This window comes from Tinamus guttatus, unplaced genomic scaffold (genome assembly GCF_059628265.1).
Source record: "Tinamus guttatus ecotype Peru unplaced genomic scaffold, ASM5962826v1 Tinamus_guttatus_pri_ptg000048l, whole genome shotgun sequence".
Lineage (NCBI taxonomy): Eukaryota > Metazoa > Chordata > Aves > Tinamiformes > Tinamidae > Tinamus > Tinamus guttatus.
The window spans coordinates 12,925,044-12,943,350 of record NW_028288582.1 but is presented as its reverse complement, the minus strand read 5'-3'; the positions used below and the strand labels follow the sequence as shown (position 1 = coordinate 12,943,350).

The 18,307-nt window shown below is 40.5% G+C and overlaps 1 protein-coding gene across 2 annotated transcripts; it reads right to left on the bottom strand.

Annotated features, from left to right (window-relative positions):
• Positions 1 to 821: 821 nt before the first annotated feature.
• On the bottom strand, positions 822 to 17,486 carry TC2N (tandem C2 domains, nuclear). Of its 2 annotated transcripts, none has more exons than XM_010215725.2 (11): positions 17,360 to 17,486; positions 16,450 to 16,683; positions 13,178 to 13,342; positions 10,510 to 10,601; positions 9,827 to 9,902; positions 8,737 to 8,837; positions 7,811 to 7,927; positions 6,750 to 6,941; positions 4,045 to 4,159; positions 3,362 to 3,561; positions 822 to 1,029 (listed from the first exon to the last, which is right to left on the bottom strand). In XM_010215725.2, the coding sequence occupies exons 1-11, from the start codon at positions 17,424 to 17,426 to the stop codon at positions 919 to 921; spliced, it is 1,470 nt and encodes a 489-aa protein (XP_010214027.2). In that variant the 5' UTR covers positions 17,427 to 17,486; the 3' UTR covers positions 822 to 918. The 2 variants fall into 2 exon arrangements, with proteins under 2 accessions (XP_010214027.2, XP_010214028.2); XM_010215726.2 differs by having other exon boundaries at positions 16,450 to 16,680; positions 17,360 to 17,480.
• Positions 17,487 to 18,307: the final 821 nt, after the last annotated feature.

Genomic DNA, 18,307 nt, shown 5'->3' with positions numbered 1-18,307 from the left:
AGTGCATTTATGTCAAATATTTGCTTATTCTCTAGTGCACGTTAGCCTGGCTTTTAGCACTCTAAGTAAATACTGCAAAATTGTTGATTAGATAAGAGGTGGTTTACATATAAGAATTAAATATAAGAAAGCATCTTATCTAAAAATACTGGCCCAGTTCCTAAGCAGAGCTCTTGAGTCTTCACATTATTCCATTGATTCCAGCACTAACCCAAACATATGCAGTCTAGAGGACCCCACTCGCAAAGATTACACTAGTCACAATAGCTTTTTAATCTTTTATATTTTTATCTTTTATCTTTTTTATCTTTGGTTTAGGATAGTCAGAGACATGGAGGAACAGCCATGTCAGGACATGGAACCACCTTCTGTCAGATGCCATAGATTAGAAGAGTCTTTGGGCACTGACTCATTTCATAGTTCCTTTTGTGCCTCCTGCCACAGCCGAAGTTTTCCCACCTGCTGAGGCAAACGTCACTTGGATCGAATGGTGCCAACACGGAGGCAAACCCCTGCGCTCAGGGGTGCCCAGGATTGAGCTGCTCACCACAGAGTCCCACCGACTTCGGATTCTGTCAAAGCCAAGATTTCAGATGAGGATGATGTCAATGACCAGTGAAGAGGATGGGTGATTCAAGCTGCTTCTCTCCAAAATTTTATTTCAATGACCTAGTGGAAACCAAAAGGAGGAAAATATATTTTTCCAAATCAGAAAACCCCACCCACAACAGATGAGTACTTTCCATAGTTCCCAAGCTTTGTGAAATTTTGACTTTTTCCAGTTAACATGGAGCTGACACAGTGGAAGTCTTCTGGATAACTTGTGTAAACAACTTTTCTTTTTATTTGGACTATTTTAAACAGTATAAGGATATTTTTGTCGACAGTCTTTATCAGTCCTTATTTCATCTCCAGTCTTCAAGATGGACCGATGCTGTACCATTTAACAACAACTTTTTCAGGGTTCATGACAGCATCTCTCCACTGCTCTACTGCTTCACTGTTGCTGCTATCAGAACTTAACCAGATCTGCAGTAAGAAACAAAAACAGAAATTAAATGGGGTTTACCTGATACACAGGTCACAGAGACCTTTGGAAGTTACAAAAAAAGATCATGCCAGGGTATAATGAGATAAAACACACAGCCTGAGATCAAAGTATACAAGCAACTCAGCTCTATTAAGACTTAAAAATGTTGGGTTGCAGCTAGGATCAAAAGGAGTCTGTGCATTTAAGTTTTGTCTCTGAGTAAATACGAGCTTAGGGGACTCACTACCCACTGATGTTTCTCTACTAACTAAAGTGGTTGGAATCCAGCATCTCCCACTGCACTCCAAGTCCACGTGTGCTGGGGTCAGGAACTCATGAGGGCAGGGATGGCTCTAGGGACTGTGCATTCAAACTGCACAGTAGGGTTAGCTCTCCATCGCTTAAAAATCACACATTTCAATACACAGGGCCAAACCTGCATTCCCCCCTGGTTATGAACATGCCCATACCACGCACAGTTGCGCAACAAGGGTCCGTTTGTTCCCAGTAATCAATTAACGGATAGTGGACATTAAATGAGGAAATGAGGCACGAGTAGGAAGTTTCTCCCTGAACAGTGTCACCAGGTTTCACTGCCAAAAGAACTTGCTGCTTATGTAAGTAGGTATCATTATTTACAGGGCTTTATTTCCTGCACTCTTCCAAGAATGAATCCTTTTAAGACTTCTCAGAAACTTTCACCATGAAGTACATTTAGCCTATTCTGCTCAGGCAGGGTCCTTGAGAAGTGAGAATAACGTCTTCCAGAGTACCACAGGCAGTTGATGTTTCATCCACAGAGATTCAATATACATCATGCCCATGATTAAAGACATGCCTATAAAAGCAGCCTAATCTTAAACATTGTTTAGAACAGCATCCAATTAAACATCATTTTCTGAAGAGCAGAGTTAATAGGTCCAGCTATATTCATTTTTTTCCAGCTGCCCAGCCAATTGCTCAAAGTACATTTTTCCCTGAGCCATGTTTTATATCTTCATATGTTATGTGGCAGTGTCTGCCTGTTGAGCTGAAACAACCTTTTCCACAGAACCTCAGAAGAGCAGAAGTAGCTCATTTCCTCCCCCTGAAAATAAGATCCATGATTAAATAAAACTTTTTAGATTGAGATGGCTTCACATACTGCTCCTACAAAATCACACCCAGTTATTTCTGCCCCTAGGTAACAGAACTAGAACGAACAAATATTTTTTTCTTTTCCTACTCTAAGTCCAATTCCACCAACAGGAGTCATGGCAAAATCCCTTATGTGTGACATGAGACTCTGTGGGAGATGGAGGACGCTCATGAACAGCTGCCCTTGCTGGCACGCTGTTTCTACAGCACTCAGGCTTCCCAACAAGTTCATCTGTTCACTAAGCTTAAGGCACATCCCCAGAATGGGAAGCCACCATTTCAGTGCCTCAGGATAGTACAGCCCTTCACTTGACAAGGAACATCCTAATTTGGGTCTCCAATGTATTCAAATTATAGTAATAAATGAAGCTGGGTCAGGGAAAGCACTGAGCATTAAAATCTGGTATCACCCACTATATCACGAAAAGGAAAGAAAGGAGGGATTGGAGGATGGTTAACTGGAGCAAGCAGGAAAGGGAACAGGGAGGAAAAGGGAGTCGAAGCTACCAAATTCACAATAGATAAGTAAGTATGAGCACACAAATACTTTTACAAAGATTCTATAGAAGTTGTTAGCTGTAAAAAGGAGAAAAAAGAACACAACAAAAACATTTTGTGTTTGCTCACATATATTATCACTAGATCATACTTATTTAGAACATTGTGACATTTTCAGTATTGTTTTATAGAGAATGACAGTCAGATACTGTAGCCGGTATTTATTTTTACACACTTGTAGTGTTTTAAGCCAATACACCCTCTTTCTAAAGAGGACATCAGAGGTTACAGAGCTCCAGTAAATACTATGTTTGTTTTCTTTAGAAAGTCTAGAGTCAAGGAAGAAATTCTGCATCTGTCCATAGGAAGCCATCTTTCACATAACAGCAGTTTACACAAACATGGTTTACGGACTTCTTTTTAAGAAACAATGAAATACCAATTCCCACTCTGACTTCAGTGTGTGCATACTATTCGTATATATTGTATGCATGTATATATTCATGTATGCCCAACAGCATTCCATCTAGAAGAGTTAATCACTACATTGCTACTTTTGCTGCTACTTTGCTATATGCCACCTAATTTAAAGTATTTTAAAACCCATACCATCCAATACATTCCAACAAACTTGTAGAACTGGATTTTAAGGATATCATGATAGTTATCAATGCTTAGGCAAAACAAAAAACTAACCTGTCCCAGGAAGTGTTTTCTTCTTACTGAGCTTCTGCTGTAGAGTTTGATGTGAAAACTGATTCCTTGTTCAGCTTGGGTCACTGGAAAAATCATTGTTTCCCCCCATTTCACTTGCCCGTTAGTAGACTTCAGAAGGCGAGTTTTCTTCTTATAAATCAGCCCTTCTGTACTATACATTGCAACTTTCACAAAGAAATCTGGCAAAATTACAAGAGAAGAGGGAAAAGGCATAGCATATAAAGGGTTACTTGCAAACACACACATAGAGGAATTGACAAGATCCACATGTACAGTTTAAGTTGCAACAGTTTCCCAAAAGTCTGGCCAAAAGAATTGTACAATAGCTTTCCTGACTAGTCATACAAACAGAATATATTGAATAATATTGAACTGATTAACACAGTATCCAAATAGCAAGTGCAAGTTAATGCTATTGCATATCAGAATTAATATTGGGATAAAAAAATCTTCCAAAATACATAAACACATAGCCTCAAACCAAACAAAATGTAATCAAGTATGACATCTGTGGAAACAAACCTTGGCAATAGAAATCTACTGAACAACATGTTAGTCTGAGGTTTGTAAGGAATGTCATAAATTGCCAATCCACTCAAGCAGCATTTTACCTGTTACAAACACTTTTAGACAGGAGGCATGAGATAGCTGATGTAACTTACTTAAAGACAGTGGCGTAGATGAAATTGGAAGGTTTTGAGCTTCAAGAATCTGTAACTGAATCCTCCTGTTTATTGCTTGAAAACAAGTTCCTATTTGGAGATCTGCGTGGCACACCTAGAAGCAGAAGAATGTTGCCATAACATCTGGATTAAGCTGCATATAAACTCAGGAAACACAGGAATTCTGTTATATGTAGGGCTCCCACATTTCTATCTGGGATTTCCTGGACAGAAATATTAGCATGTGTTTATACACAACCTGCAGATGCACAGAAAGCAAATCCATCTTGCATTTGCCATAGCTGCAGTACAAATGCTCAACGGATGGACTGCTTTTGTGCAGCACATTTACGGCCCTCGTGGGCTGAAGGATGGCCAGAGACAATGGACAAATACCAGAGACCTCAAACTTCACCTGGGAAACATTCCTCAACATTAACAGCGGACACATATAGGGTAACCAACAAACAGAAGCTGTGCTAAGCCTTGGTACTAGAGTGAGAGAACCAGTGTACTTTCTGACACATAGGCACTGAAATTCTCCTCCTTCACTTGAATTTTGAAGTAAGGAGAAATAACTACAACTTTACTGAGATAGAAGGCCCTGTCACTTATCATGACAACTATTTAGCGTGAGTGTATCCTGAGGAATGTTCTGTGTTGGAAGTACTTTCACAGGTCTCCATACACCATATATGAGTATACTGAAGTCTCTGGTCTGTGCTTGCAGTAAAGTCTCATGATGAAAGTATTTAGAGTGCTGCTGAAAGATTCTTTTTGAGATTTTTTAGAAGAAAGACAGTATTTCTTTTCTGTTTTCTGACCAGTATATAAAATTGTATGAAAACATGATCCAGCAGCAAACCTCAGAATTTAGACAAATCTCACTTCAATAAAACTTCAGGATTTCACTCCCTATAAAGCTTTCTGGTGCTTTTACATCACAGATACAGAGCCACAACACTTGCCCTTGTTATAGTGGTTTAAAGTGAAGGTTAAAGGGTGGATTAAAGCAGGGCCAGGTGAGCTGTCATGACACATCTACACCACAGAAGGAGCCCTAGCTGGGCCTGGCCTGATGCTGCTCAGGGCAGCATGGCCCGCACCACACGCGCGGCCTGGGCGCCCAGAGTCGGCAAGGCCGCGCTGCGCCTCACAGATCCCCCCACGTCCGCACGGCGCCGCCGTCCTGCACAACGGCCCTTCACAAGCTCCGTCTGCGAGGCCTGTGCACTGCGCGTGCTGGGGCCTGCCAACACGGCACAGCTCTGCAAGGCTCGGGATTATCACACCACAGGCCCTCTACATCTGTTGAGTCTGCCTCCCAGCACAACTAGGGTAGCCTGGAATTTTTGTTAGTGGTGAAAAATCATAATGGGAAAGTCCTCCTTGCTCTCCTCTTGGAGAAGAATGAACTCTGACCAGCGGCGGAACAGCAGGATCAGGCCAGTGGAGACCCAGCTTTCCTGATGGCCTTGCTAGTTGTGGTTCCATTCGAGTTTTAACACATTTCAGTGAAGCAAAATGAGCCAACTAAGAGAGCAATAGGTGAGGTAAAAAGAGGAAGTCAGGTTCCCGTTCACACTCAGTGCGAAATCTGAATTATCTTGGCAGCTCAGCAACAAGGTTTCTGTGTAATGTTGCAAAACATGAAAACCCACAATTTCACAAAGCTCTGGGCTTTGGCTCTCTATTGGCAAATATGAATAATTCTTTGCTACCTCATGGGGTAGGACACTGATGAATTCCAGCAGTGTCTGGAGGGCTCTGAGATATAATGGTGAGGAGAGCCAAAACAGAGAAACAATGAAATGATTTAGGAATTTACATTGGGATGAAGCAGTTTCTAAAGCAGCTTCCTTTTTCACTTAATCTTTAGAAAGTTATTGCTTCTGTACTAGCAGAAGCAATACCATATGTTACTCTTGTTAAAACTAAAACCGTCACATGTAACTTATGTTAGGAATCAAGACGGTCACTCGTATAACACAGACATTCTTAAATAAAATTTGCTTTTGAATAGTTAAATCAAGTTCAATTTGTTGAAAATACGTATGTCTAGACACAATCTGTAAAAGAAACAAATAGAATGTCAGACATTACGATGAGGAAGGCAGAAAAGGACAAATCCCACTGTGAAAATGACACTTGACAACCACCTGCTTTTTATTACTCTAATGGAAGTGAACTGTTTGAATTATTATTGCACAGCATGCAATCTGAACATTCAAAATATATATATATATACACACACACACATATATATGTATACACACACACACACACTTTAAGTCTCAAAATGTTATTGAAGATCTTAGTGATTTTCTTCTATAATGAAATTGGATTCTATTTCCTCTACACTCTTGCTGATGCTTGTTAGGAAAAGGTATTTACCCAGTGCCCTCTCCTGAAAGCTTTCCCAGCATGGACCTTCCTCAAACTGAGAGACATTTTATGGAACAGCTAGTCATGCCACTTATCCATAAACAGCTGCAGTTTATGACCATAACAATTATGTACCTAGTTCAAAAGACTGCACTTTACCACTGCAAAAGGACCCTTGCAAAAAAAGCATAAGGAACCTATTTCTTGTTAGCACTGAAGTCTGCTAAATTATCAATAAATCACTTCCCTTTCTGCAACTCCTCCTAGGTGACAGGATAGCACGCTTTTGTTTTTGTGGCGATACGTGTATAGACACTTACTGGTGCTTTGGAAGGAGGGCTTATATCCAGCCAATGACTCAGTTCCTCTGTGCTGAGCTCTCGCAGTGCCAAGGAGCACTCTCCAATCGTTCTCTTCCTGGGAGTCTGTGTCTGGATTTTAAATACCAATCTGACAGCCTGCAAGCTTTGCAGTTTAATGGCAAACACGAATGTTTCCATGAATTCAATGTCCTAGAAATAAAAAGACATTCACTATGATAAAAGTGTTCCTGTGAGCCCCAAATCTAGAAACTAAGGCTCCTCGGGCTCACAGCCCCTGCTCCGAGGGTGCCAGGAGCAGCCTGCTTGCACAGGGCACCCGTCCAGGCGGAGCGCCCATCTCACCACGTCTGCGCACCCTTGCAGGGACACATGAGGCTCTGGATTCTTTCTTACTGCCATCAGGAGCTGAAGCCCTCTTTTCTGGAGCTTTACAACATTGTCACAGAAGATTCTCTTGTGGCCTTTTGCTCCCATCCCTTCTGCTTGTTTTATATCCTTTCACCTCAGACTCGCATTATGGGAAGTCTATGCTGCTTTACCTCCTCTCTTTTCCTGTCACCTTCAATACTCTTGTCCCATGCCACCAACCCTTGATGCCTTCTGTAGACAGGAAGTATGAATTCTCCTTGCCTCCTGCCCTGGCTGGCTAATGTTGGTTGGTTGTACCTTCTCTAGGGTGAAAATTAAGGGAATTCACAGCTACAGCTATGTGCAGTGTCCCTCCAATCACCGCTCATTCAAGCCAAGACCAGCAGTGCATGGGGCAGTCCCCCATGAGCGTGTCCAATACCTATCGCAGAAACTCCAACAAGACGGGAGAAAAGGAAAGCAACAATTTAAGAAGACAGGAGGAGAACCTGGAAGAAGATTCCCCTTTCTTCCTAACTTCTTTAAACCCTGTTAAAACGGTAACCTGAACCAAGGCACTTATCACAACACACATGGCATAGAAGAGTGGACCTCTGGTCCGTTTTTAAAATTCATGTACATTTATTTACATTTCACATTCCTTTTTTCAGGAAAATATTTCATGCTGTTTTTTTCCTGCCTCTACTTACATTACACCCTTCCTTGGCAGAGGATTTGAACTGCACTGGTTTTGGCAGTGTGATAATTCCCTTGACACAAATACGAGGATTTTCCCCACAACTAGAAGGCCAGCTCAGGTCTTTGCACTGCAACAATGAAAACAAACAGTTTAGACAATGCAAGACTCCATCTTTCAGACAGTTTAGGTATTATAAACTGTTCTAGAATTATCCATAATTCCTGTAATATTTAATGTAAACCAGGGCCAGTGTTATGTCTGCATAACTTCAGGCCATTTAGTAACTCATTTTCATAGCAGAGAGAAAAAAGTTTTTCAGTAGACTTTAATGATTTCACTATATGGCAATTTGACAGCAGATAAATCATGAATTCCCTTAGGTAGTATTTATCACTTTTTACAGTGATGGGGTTTCTGACTACTCAAAGTTCCATTGCCTAAAAGTCATTCACAGTTCCTGGAAGTGTGTAAAACAGCCGGTGTAACAGTATCACATTAGCTAACATAAAAGCCACAAGAAGTTGCACATCTTCAAAAGGCTGTTGTGGTTCTACCCTGAAAGAACTGTAAGATTTAAAGTCAGTTTTGCAGCCTCAAAGTTTCCATATGAGGCCAGCCTACAACCTATTCAGCTCTCTTATCCATGACAAATGGTATCTCATTCTACAATCGGAACATTTCGTGTAGAGTAACATGAAGAGTTCTATACGCCTTGTTACTATTAAGTGAGGCAGAACAAAGATTGCAACTTAATCCAACAGAAGAAAAAAAAAAGGCATTATGCTTTCTATTAATAGTAGAAGTAATTTTCTTCTCCTGAAAGCATTCCTTAATTCTCACCAAGTCTCTTTGCTAAATCTGGCTGCCACTTTAACACTAAGTATACTAAATTAGCCATCTGAGGAAACAATAATTAAGTTATTTATATTTGCTTACATGTAAAACTGTGATCCAGATCTGTTCGACAGAAGGAACATAGCACAACTTCACATTCAGTCTTCCAAAGTCTCGTTCGTCACCAGATAATGTAATAGTATCTGCGGAGGGAAGCCAAATAGTCTTTTTTAGAAGTAATGCAGCATCTCAAAAATTCATTCAAATAAGATATCTGATTAGTATGTGCCTATTTTGGAAAACTTCTCTCAAAGCAAGTTTGGAATAACTTAACACATAGATTTTAAGGAAAAGATATCCATGAAGACCTGTGGCCTGATCTTCTATACACCCATACATTGAAGGCCTTCAACTCTATCCCACTCAGGTCTTTTGAGGTGCACTCAAAAAAGAAAAAGCGTGTGTCTGAGACATGCAAGACTCACTGAGAATCCACCCCTTTCTTAGATTTAAATGCTTCTGCTTTTCTAAAGCAAGCAAATTATAAACTTTTTTTTCTCAGATTTCAAATCCCAGTTCAAAAACATTTCATTATTATGCTTTTACCTACTAATTTAGAGAGACTTTTAAAATCTCCTGTTTCTTTGCCATGATTGAAAATGGGTCACATCTCAGACTTGTTTTTGAGGAGACTGCAAGAAATTCTGGCTTTTACTATGGACACATTTGTGGAGGGTTGAATCCTTTTTGAAAGTTTATTTCGCATCACCTCCACTTCTTCAGCATTCTTTCAAAACTAAGGATATTGGGTTTGAATGCAATATTCTTGCATAATTTTCAGCGTAACGTGGGTATTGGATTCCAGACACTTTTCATATGAAAAAGGACTAGAGCTATGAGCAAGTGGTCACCTTCCATCCTAGCAAAAAATCTCTAATTTCTTAGTTCACTAGGGTAGTAAAACCATGATTGATTTTTTCAAAAGCATTAGATCTTGTGCTCCTTGAAGTCCCACTTGGGTGCATCTCAATGAAATGAAGACCTTTCTTTTCAAATTGCAAAGTAATCTCCAAAATGACTCGCTAATAGGATCCTTTTCCACAGAAGTTGTCAATAGTGGTGGCAGTTTAATGTTTCAAGTTTCATGTGCAAAGAGAAGTATTTTGCTACAAGACAAGCAATAAAACATTACCCAGACTCCTGTTACTGCCTTGTGAATCCTTTCTGGAAGAGGTGCTGCTAGGTACACTAGAGAGTGAATCATACCTCTGGAGAAAAGAAAATAAATAAGCACACAAATAAAACACTAAGTAGTAGGTGCAGAAAGTCATAGAGATTCTATCATTCAGCAAAACATGATGAAAACGAAGCAATATGCAATTTCAAATTTTTGTTTCATTCCATAGTAACCCCTGGACACAGCAGCATGGAATTAGCTCCTTGATGCAAAAAGTAAACACAGGACAAGAGTTCAGGACAGATCTTTCGGCTCAGTGATGCATATGCAACTTCATCTCATGTAAAAGATGATTATTTGAAAGAACTCCATTGTTTATTGTATAAATGGAAAATAGATCGCTTGTGTCTTCCTACACTGTGTGTCTTCCATTTTTCAACTGATCAGAAAAATCACAAAATAGGGAATCACTGTCACTTGTCCTGCCCTATGGGATGCTCAGGTTTCTCAACTGATGTTTAGGGTCAGAACAGTTGTGGGCAGGGGAGACACTAAGAAAGAACCTCCTGAAGTCAGTCAGGACATTGAACTTCAGTACAGTGCCCTTCAGTGTTTACTTTGAAAACAGACTGTAACAGAAACAGATATACCAAATAGTCTGAATTTTGGGGATAACCTCAATTACAAGGAAAACATACCTTCATGAACTTGTGAGGTGGGCTTCTGAGATCAAACATTGAACGACTTACATCACGTGATCCAGGTAGAGTGGCAGTTCTTAAATCACTAGCTAAAGTGAGAAAATGAACAGTACAAATAATATATATGTCATTGACAGAAGAAAGCAAAAAGCAAGAAGCATTTTTGAATATAACTACTGGTAGAGTTGAAACCTAACTGACTTAACATCTAAGGAAGGACATGTTCACCCTTCTCTGTCTCCCACCCCCAAAACAGCCTCCTGAAATAACACAATGGAAAGAACAAGACATTAAAACAACTTGTTAAATTCAGTCTTTGAAATACTCCAAATCTACTAGGTCACACTGGTAGCACTGGTAGAACAAGGAGCCTAACGGAAAGCCCCAGCATGATTTCTATTTTGCAGACAGTTAGGTTAGAAAAACTTATTTTCCATTTGCATCTTTAAAACATAATTAAATTACTGAATATGGCATTTGCTTGGGCTCTTTTTTTTTTAAATAAAGAAAAGGAAAAAAAATCATTTGAAAAATCTATCAAAAAAAAAAAAGAGAATAGATTTTACTTAAAAGAAAGAATATGCAAACAAACAAAAACACATAACTTTTGACTTTTAATGGCTGGTCCAGAACAAAAAGATGAGAAGCCACTGGATACTCCAGAAATCTAGGCCACCCCAAAGAAAACAAACAAATGCAAAACCTGCAGATTCCTGAAATTTTAATTCTTGCAATTCACTTCTTCCTCCTATGTTAAGACATAATTCCTCATAAATTAATACATAATCTGATCGGAACCACCTTGTCAGCAAACGGAAGATAGATTTTTTCCTCCATTTTACTTGCTACCTTTCCTTTCTGTCTCTTAAGTGTCTTTAAGTGCTTCTGCCTCCTGACAAAAGGAATGGTGTTTCCAGCAGATGCCTTTTTTTTTTTTTGTCTTGTCTTGTCTTTAGATGGAGGGAGCCAGGACTGCAGCTTAGCCTGGCCTCTGTTTTATATTTTTTTTCCACAGTAAAGACTCCAGCAGAAAACCGTGCTGTCTGCTGAACTTGGCCTCCTCTCCCTGCCTCTGCTGACTGCACATTCACGGTGTGCCCATACCAGGTCTTGGATAACAGCAAGTCTAAAAAGGCAACTGCATGCTATACACCAAAGCAAGATGTTTGTTTTATAGCAGAGGTAGCTACCTCAGCAGCTGCAGTTGGCTAAGCAGATCACATCACTCTTCTTTTGGCCTTGAAGCACTCGGCCTCATGCAACAATGGCAGAAAATGAAAGCTGAACTAACAGCTCTGTTTCAAGAGCCTTTGCTGACTCCACTGATGTTAAAGAAGTTTTTAAAGCTGCACAACTTCAAAACTGACTCACACTAAAATGGGTCAAAGCAGAATGGTTTAACTGGCAGAACTACCTGATGAAATGCTTTGCTTTTTGGATGCATTGCTGTATTCTGTACATTTCAAAAGATTTCCATTACAATGAGTAGTTCACAGTCTAACGGGAGAGCAACACAGCACTTGCCACTAAATATTTACTTCCCTTATTTTCAGTTATTATCCTACTGAAGGGTAGATACTCAAGACAATATTAAAAAACCAACCTGGCTCCCACCACAGGCACCTGTAAAGCCAAGTGAAAGCATCTAATGTGTGAACAGCTGATAAAATTAGGCAGGTGTTTTATCCATGTAAAAAACAAGCAAACAAACAAAAACACACACATACACAGAAACCCCATCTTCTCCACATATTTTTCATTTCATTTTATCCATATAGTAATTCAGAAACACTTGTAAAGCAGGACACTAATGGAGAGATTTTTCCAGATTTGAAATAAGCATAGTGTATCTTTCTAAAAAAGACTCCTTTAAAATGCATGCCCTATGACAGCTTCTGATTCAATAGAGAGGTCTGTATGTTTTTCTGAGATCATGACATTTTTGAATATATTTGTCTTAATAATCACTTACAGCAAGCAATACTTATTTATTTTACTCTAAATAGCATTCATATATATATGCACCAATGAAAAGCATAGAACAAAGTTTTTACCTAAGTAGCGAAACACTTTCCAGCCTTTTGCTGTTCTAATTCCACAGCCCTTCTCTGGTTTTATACATATGTAAACAGTAAAAAGTGGGGCACTTCTGCACCTTCAAAAGCAGACTATATAAAAGCTGCCATGTAACACAACTTCCCATTTACACCTGTTCTTAAGTTCTGTCCCTGGATGCTTTTGGTATTTGTTCTTCCCTTTGCACACACACTCCTCAGCCATTCCTCCATTGAACATATCAGCCCACTTGTACATGCACCCTCAAATACTCCTACTGGTAGCTGTGATCTCCAGCACAACAGATGGCATCTGGTTCCAGAGAGAATTCCTGGTTTGCTGATGGGGGGCAGCTGCACCAGCTTGCTTTGCCCATTTGTCCATCCTGCTGTGAGCCATGTAAAACTTTTTTGGCCCCCAAAGATGGAAAGCAACAGCACTGCTGGAGCCAGCTCTGCAGATCATTTCAGCAACCCCCACAAAATCAGAAAGCATCTGTAGTCTGCAGACCAGTTTGAGATTCAATGACATCTTCCATATTCTAATGACCTTTCTCTCTTACCTATAAATCTTGGGAAAGGGAGGAGGACAAAAGAGGAAGGGTTCTCACCTGATCCATATAATTTCCTATTATCTGCTTTATCCTGGAAGCGCCTAACAAGATCTGGTGAAACGTGGCGCTCCAGAAAGAAGGGGTTGTACACATCATATTGGGGCCACTGGTACATGCTGTAAAGTTCTGCTTTCCGGTCACCAAATGAAGCTCTGGCGGATTCTGTGAAGCACAAGTAAACATCAAGCACATGAGTTCAAGATATAAAGAATCCTGCCTGGCTTCATAATGCAGGCAGTGCTTTAACTGCAAAGAACAAGGCATTTCATTATTATCTGCTTCAAGAAAAGGCACCCCAACCCCAAACACTTCTCTGCAAAACCCGTACGCACACACACAGAGCCAGACTTCAACAGTGTGCTAGTAAAGACTGGAATGAAATTGGCCATAAAAAGCCATGCACAGCCTCTCCCTTGGAGTTCCACAATAAATGCTCAATCAGTTAAAATATACAGAAGGCTCCAAAGACAACAAGCAAGATAGGTATTCACTGGAAAAGTGGGGCCATGTGTACAGATAGCTTCTGACTTCATCTGGCTTCATACCACTGGGCATCCCCACTTGGCTAATGGACTCCCCAAACTTCAGGGAATTCCTACATAGAAAGATACTGAAATTTGTGACTACAGCCCCCCTGCCATCCAGTTTCCACAGGAAGTCTGTCAGGGGTAAAGTAACAGGTCCAAGAGTACTTGAATTGTTGGCCAAGGAATGACTAGACAGACTTGAGAATACTTGAATCCCAGCTGTGTATTCAGTCCATTACAACACAGCTGTCCTACTTTATTTTTAATGATTTCAGACAAAATATGAGTGACCAGCAGAACAGTAAAGCACACTGCTGCAGTGCTTCATTTTGTCTGTCTGGAACAAAAATAAGCCATGTATGAAAGTAAAATAGAGCCTGCAGATGTGGTGATCTGGACTCTTTTCCAAGGTCTAACATCCGCTTCCTGGTCAGAGCCACTTCACCTCCCTGGACTTCAGTCTATTTGGGAAACAGTTCTTTAATCCGTTTTAAAGGGCCTTCAGATCTGCAAGTGTGCAACTGTACTATTATAACATCCTTTCCTCCAGAAGATAGTAAATTAAGAAAAACAAAAACAAAACAACAACAACAGCAGAGATGTAACATAAGAGATGACAAAGTATGCACTGAAGTGGGATATGCAGGAGCAGAACTGGAGTTTGGATGGGTGCCAGAAGCGAGCACTTGAAGGGCTGCGGCACGACTGGCCACAGAGGCTCACAGGCTGCCTCCAGAGCAGGAGGGCGCTTCTCCCTGCGCGCCCGCTTCTGCGAGACCCGGGGACACTGCCCCGAGGCTTGAAGAGCGAGGCTGCCACAGCTTCATCACTTTCAGCAGGGATGCCAAGAGCTAACAAGTGAGCAGGTCCTGTTTCAAGAGAGGAAAACAGACAGACACCACAGAAAACGGAGTGGAACTAAGAGCTGAACTTCAGCTTCTACAGATATTTACCAATGCCCCAAGCAGCAAATAATCCAAATAGGTTTCTTGAATGTGCTAGTGCCTTGGCAAATATCACAGTATGGTGAAGAAGGAATGACAGCACATTTTTGTGTATTTAGTAAATCTCCCTAAAAAGTAAACTTTGCATTTAAACACATGTGAGGCATGTGCATTTAGTGAGGCTTAAGAATTTGGACTTGCCAATATAAACACATATTCTAAAAGAAGAAATGAAAGCTGCTTAAGGGCAACACTGAATATGCTCATTTAAGAGAGACAATTATGAACAGCAAGTTCATCTGGCCGGAAGACCTACCAGCATTATACAGCCTATATAGCTTAACAGTGTTCACTGCATCCTCCAGAAATGATAATGAAGCAGCATTCCCAAGGAAGAAAATCACTGCTTTAGAGTGGCAGGAATAAAGCAAACACGCATCTCAAAGTTATGCAGATGTTTCCTCACCCTTCCTCCTGAAGGACCCAGGTTCCTTGGAGTCCATGATGGAAATATCTATATCTGCATATCTTAAGGATGAGATACGATGAAGCAAGACCAGAGCCTCCTGCAATGGCAGGAGGGGAGTGGGAGGAAGGAAGCAACAGTGGAGATCTGGGGCAGGGGGGAAAGAAGGGTGGGAATAAAACCACCCGCACACAAGGCTTGGTAGCACTGAGTTAGTTATTATGCAGCCCGTGTCTGACTTTCTTCAATTGTTAACGTTTCCATCCTCAAAAAAGAGATCTAGTCACGTGGGACTAAAAGCCTATCACGTCCTTGAGGCAGCTCCAGAGAAACCAACAGTTTCACATACACTTGGGCCCAATTTTCAGTTAGGTAACTGCAGGCATCTCCTGACTGGACTAAGAGCCTAGCAGTAGTCTAGCCCCTGAGAAACTCATGCTGCTGGGTCACACTTCTACTCTTTCTTAAAACATTAGTGTGCCCAAACTGGATGTATGTTATTTGGGCAGTCTGTGCATGAGACTAGCTGATATAGTATGAAGCACAAACAAGGATACTGTGAAGCAAAGTACCATAGTGCCATATGCCACTCTTACTCCTCAAGCATAGCAAGAAGAGCAGGAAATAGCAGAAAAAAAAATGTCTTCTGAATACTAGCACATGCTGCCTATTGTCTGGAAAGAGAAAAAGGAAGACGTGTTAGTATGTTAAAATGTTCACTAAACATGGAAGCCAGACTACGCTCTTTCTTTACTTCTGAGTGGTCTGGACATTGAGAATGTGTTAGGTCTTTCCTTGCCTCCAATAAATTCTCTTTACTAGAAGCCTGGATTGCTTCAAGTGCCATTACTTTGAGTACAAGCACTAGCGTGCAACCTTGCCATCAGTTTTATTCATGCAAGATCAGAGAGATACATAACGGGATGGAATCTTTCCCAAAGGCGCTTTGGATGTCCAGAGAGCAAAGCCGCAATGCCAGTTCCAGCAAGTTCTCCAAAGATATGTTTGTAGGAGGAACACTGGTTAACTCTTGACACTTCAAGGAATAGCAGAAGATAAAGAATTATTTCTGAGACCTACGACGGACTGAAAAAACAAATCTCCTTCAGCTTCTGGAAGCTGAGTAGTAATGTACTAAATATAAAAAATAGGGGAAGACATCATTGTGCTATAATGGACAAAACAAGATTTTTTTCCAAGAAGACAAAGCCTTCTCATGGGCTTTCATTAGATGGTGACACTGGTTAATCTGCCCAATGAGATACCAGCATTTTTAGTTGGCTTTTGCCCAACAACCTACACACCATTTTAGCAATACTGTTTATATCTCACCTTGAATTCCCCCAGCATGCAAGACACTAGCTAGGCTTTTCGGCTGCACATAAGCTAGTTTGAACGGAGGGACCACAAACGGTACCTCCTGACCATCCTGAGGCAGTTTAGAAAGCAGATAATCCTCTGAACAGCCAACTTGGCGCTTCACGGGCACAGAAGACAACGGAGGTTTCTCCACAATAGCCGGCCTCTTTGCGGCTGCCGCTTCAGATTCCTGCGCCATGGAAACTGCTAAAAATAAAGAGCAAGAAAAACACAGAGCTCACATGTGCAGTAACTTTTGAACAATACTGTGAATAGATCTCTATTGTTGAATAGGATCTGTGTTTGACACATTACTTTCTGCTGCTAGTGTTCATTTTTACTAGCAGCCACAACAAACACTGACTGCTGTATGGAAAAGATATTCATCCTCATGGCACCTGTACTGATCCAAGCTCTTTGCTGCTCAAGGTAGTATTTATAGCTACCTTGCTCTTAAATCATTTTTTATAAGAGGTACACTGTACATTTGTATCACGGAGCAGTTGTGCAGACAACTAACATACCAAAAGAAAACCCTGACAGCAAATCCACGGAGTGGGGGGAATATTCACTTTTAGAGCATTTGAAAAATATAAGACCTTTGCATGACCTTGGGTAAAAAAAAAGCTGGCTTTTTTTTTTGGACAGCATTCCAGGCTGCAAGGAGCAGACTTCAGACAAGTTTTACTTTCCAGTTCCAATTCCTAACACTAACAAGCATGTGTTCAATCTCCAAGTGGAGGCACAGAAAGAATTTTGGATGCTGTAAAACAATGTGGGTTTATCGGGGATGACATTGCAATTTTATTAATGGGAATCTCATCGTTAATGAATGTGGAATAGCAGAACTCTTAGTCAACATGATTACTGTGTTGGAACTCACGATCACTTTTTTCCTTTTCCACGTAGAAGCACCATTTGCAGCAGTTCTTTAGATATTCTTTTGCCATTGTTTCTGTGTTGCAGTTCAGAAGAAACTAAAAAGATCCAGCGCTGCTGTCAACTCTGCAAAGCACAGTCAAACAAACTGTATGAGATGGAAGCAACTGAAATTAAAATGCAAAATTATGTTAGGCATTTAACTGTGCAACTGTTCCTTGGACTCAGTTCCTGGGTCAATGACAGAGCCACCGTTCACTTCAGCCACAGAAAGACTAAACTCAACAGATTTCTCCTTTTGAGATAAACTATTTTTTATACAAAACGCTTTTCTCCTTTCCTGCATTTTTGTAACACATGACACACCAATACTTTCAGTGACCAACTCAAACAGATCAACCCCTTCCTTCTAAGGGCACCAAAACTCATCTCTTATTTCTGTGTGCAACTGGGCCTTGCAGTTTACTCAGCTTTAGATTTGTTTTGATCTGGTCTTTCCAAGTTATTTGCAAAGTGTATTTTTTATTCCATTTCCCTGACTCATGTTTTCCCTATTCTATTTTATTCATATACCTACATGTATATTATGTAATATTTCCACATATATAGGCCCTTATATTTTTAACTCAGTATACACTGTACTTCACATGCGAAAACACTCTTTATGAAGAATGCCAACATCACTTTCTTTGAGAAACTACTGCCGTCTCTTCACTGTATACACATGAAATTGAGAACATGCTTTATTATATAATTACCACCTCTGCATCTAGAGAGAGCACCGACTTCCAGCAAAATGAGAGGCATGCAACCTCTTAAAGAATGAGAACAAGTCTGTAACAGCTGGTTAACATTAAAAGGACTTTATGAAAATACTAACTGGCCTGATTTAAATGTCTTTATTCATGTGCTTATGTTCTCTTTTCCGAGGGACACACACAGCTGTGTTGCC

Excerpts from the sequence above, each read along its gene's own strand:
- TC2N (XM_010215725.2), bottom strand. The coding sequence starts at position 17,426 with ATGGCAAAAGAATATCTAAAGAACTGCTGCAAATGGTGCTTCTACGTG. Across the intron at positions 8,838-9,826 it reads AGGCAGTAACAGGAGTCTGG|ATACTATTACATTATCTGGT; the intron begins GTAATGTTTTAT and ends TTCCCTCCGCAG. Across the intron at positions 7,928-8,736 it reads TCTGGATCACAGTTTTACAT|TGCAAAGACCTGAGCTGGCC; the intron begins GTAAGCAAATAT and ends TCATTGTTGCAG.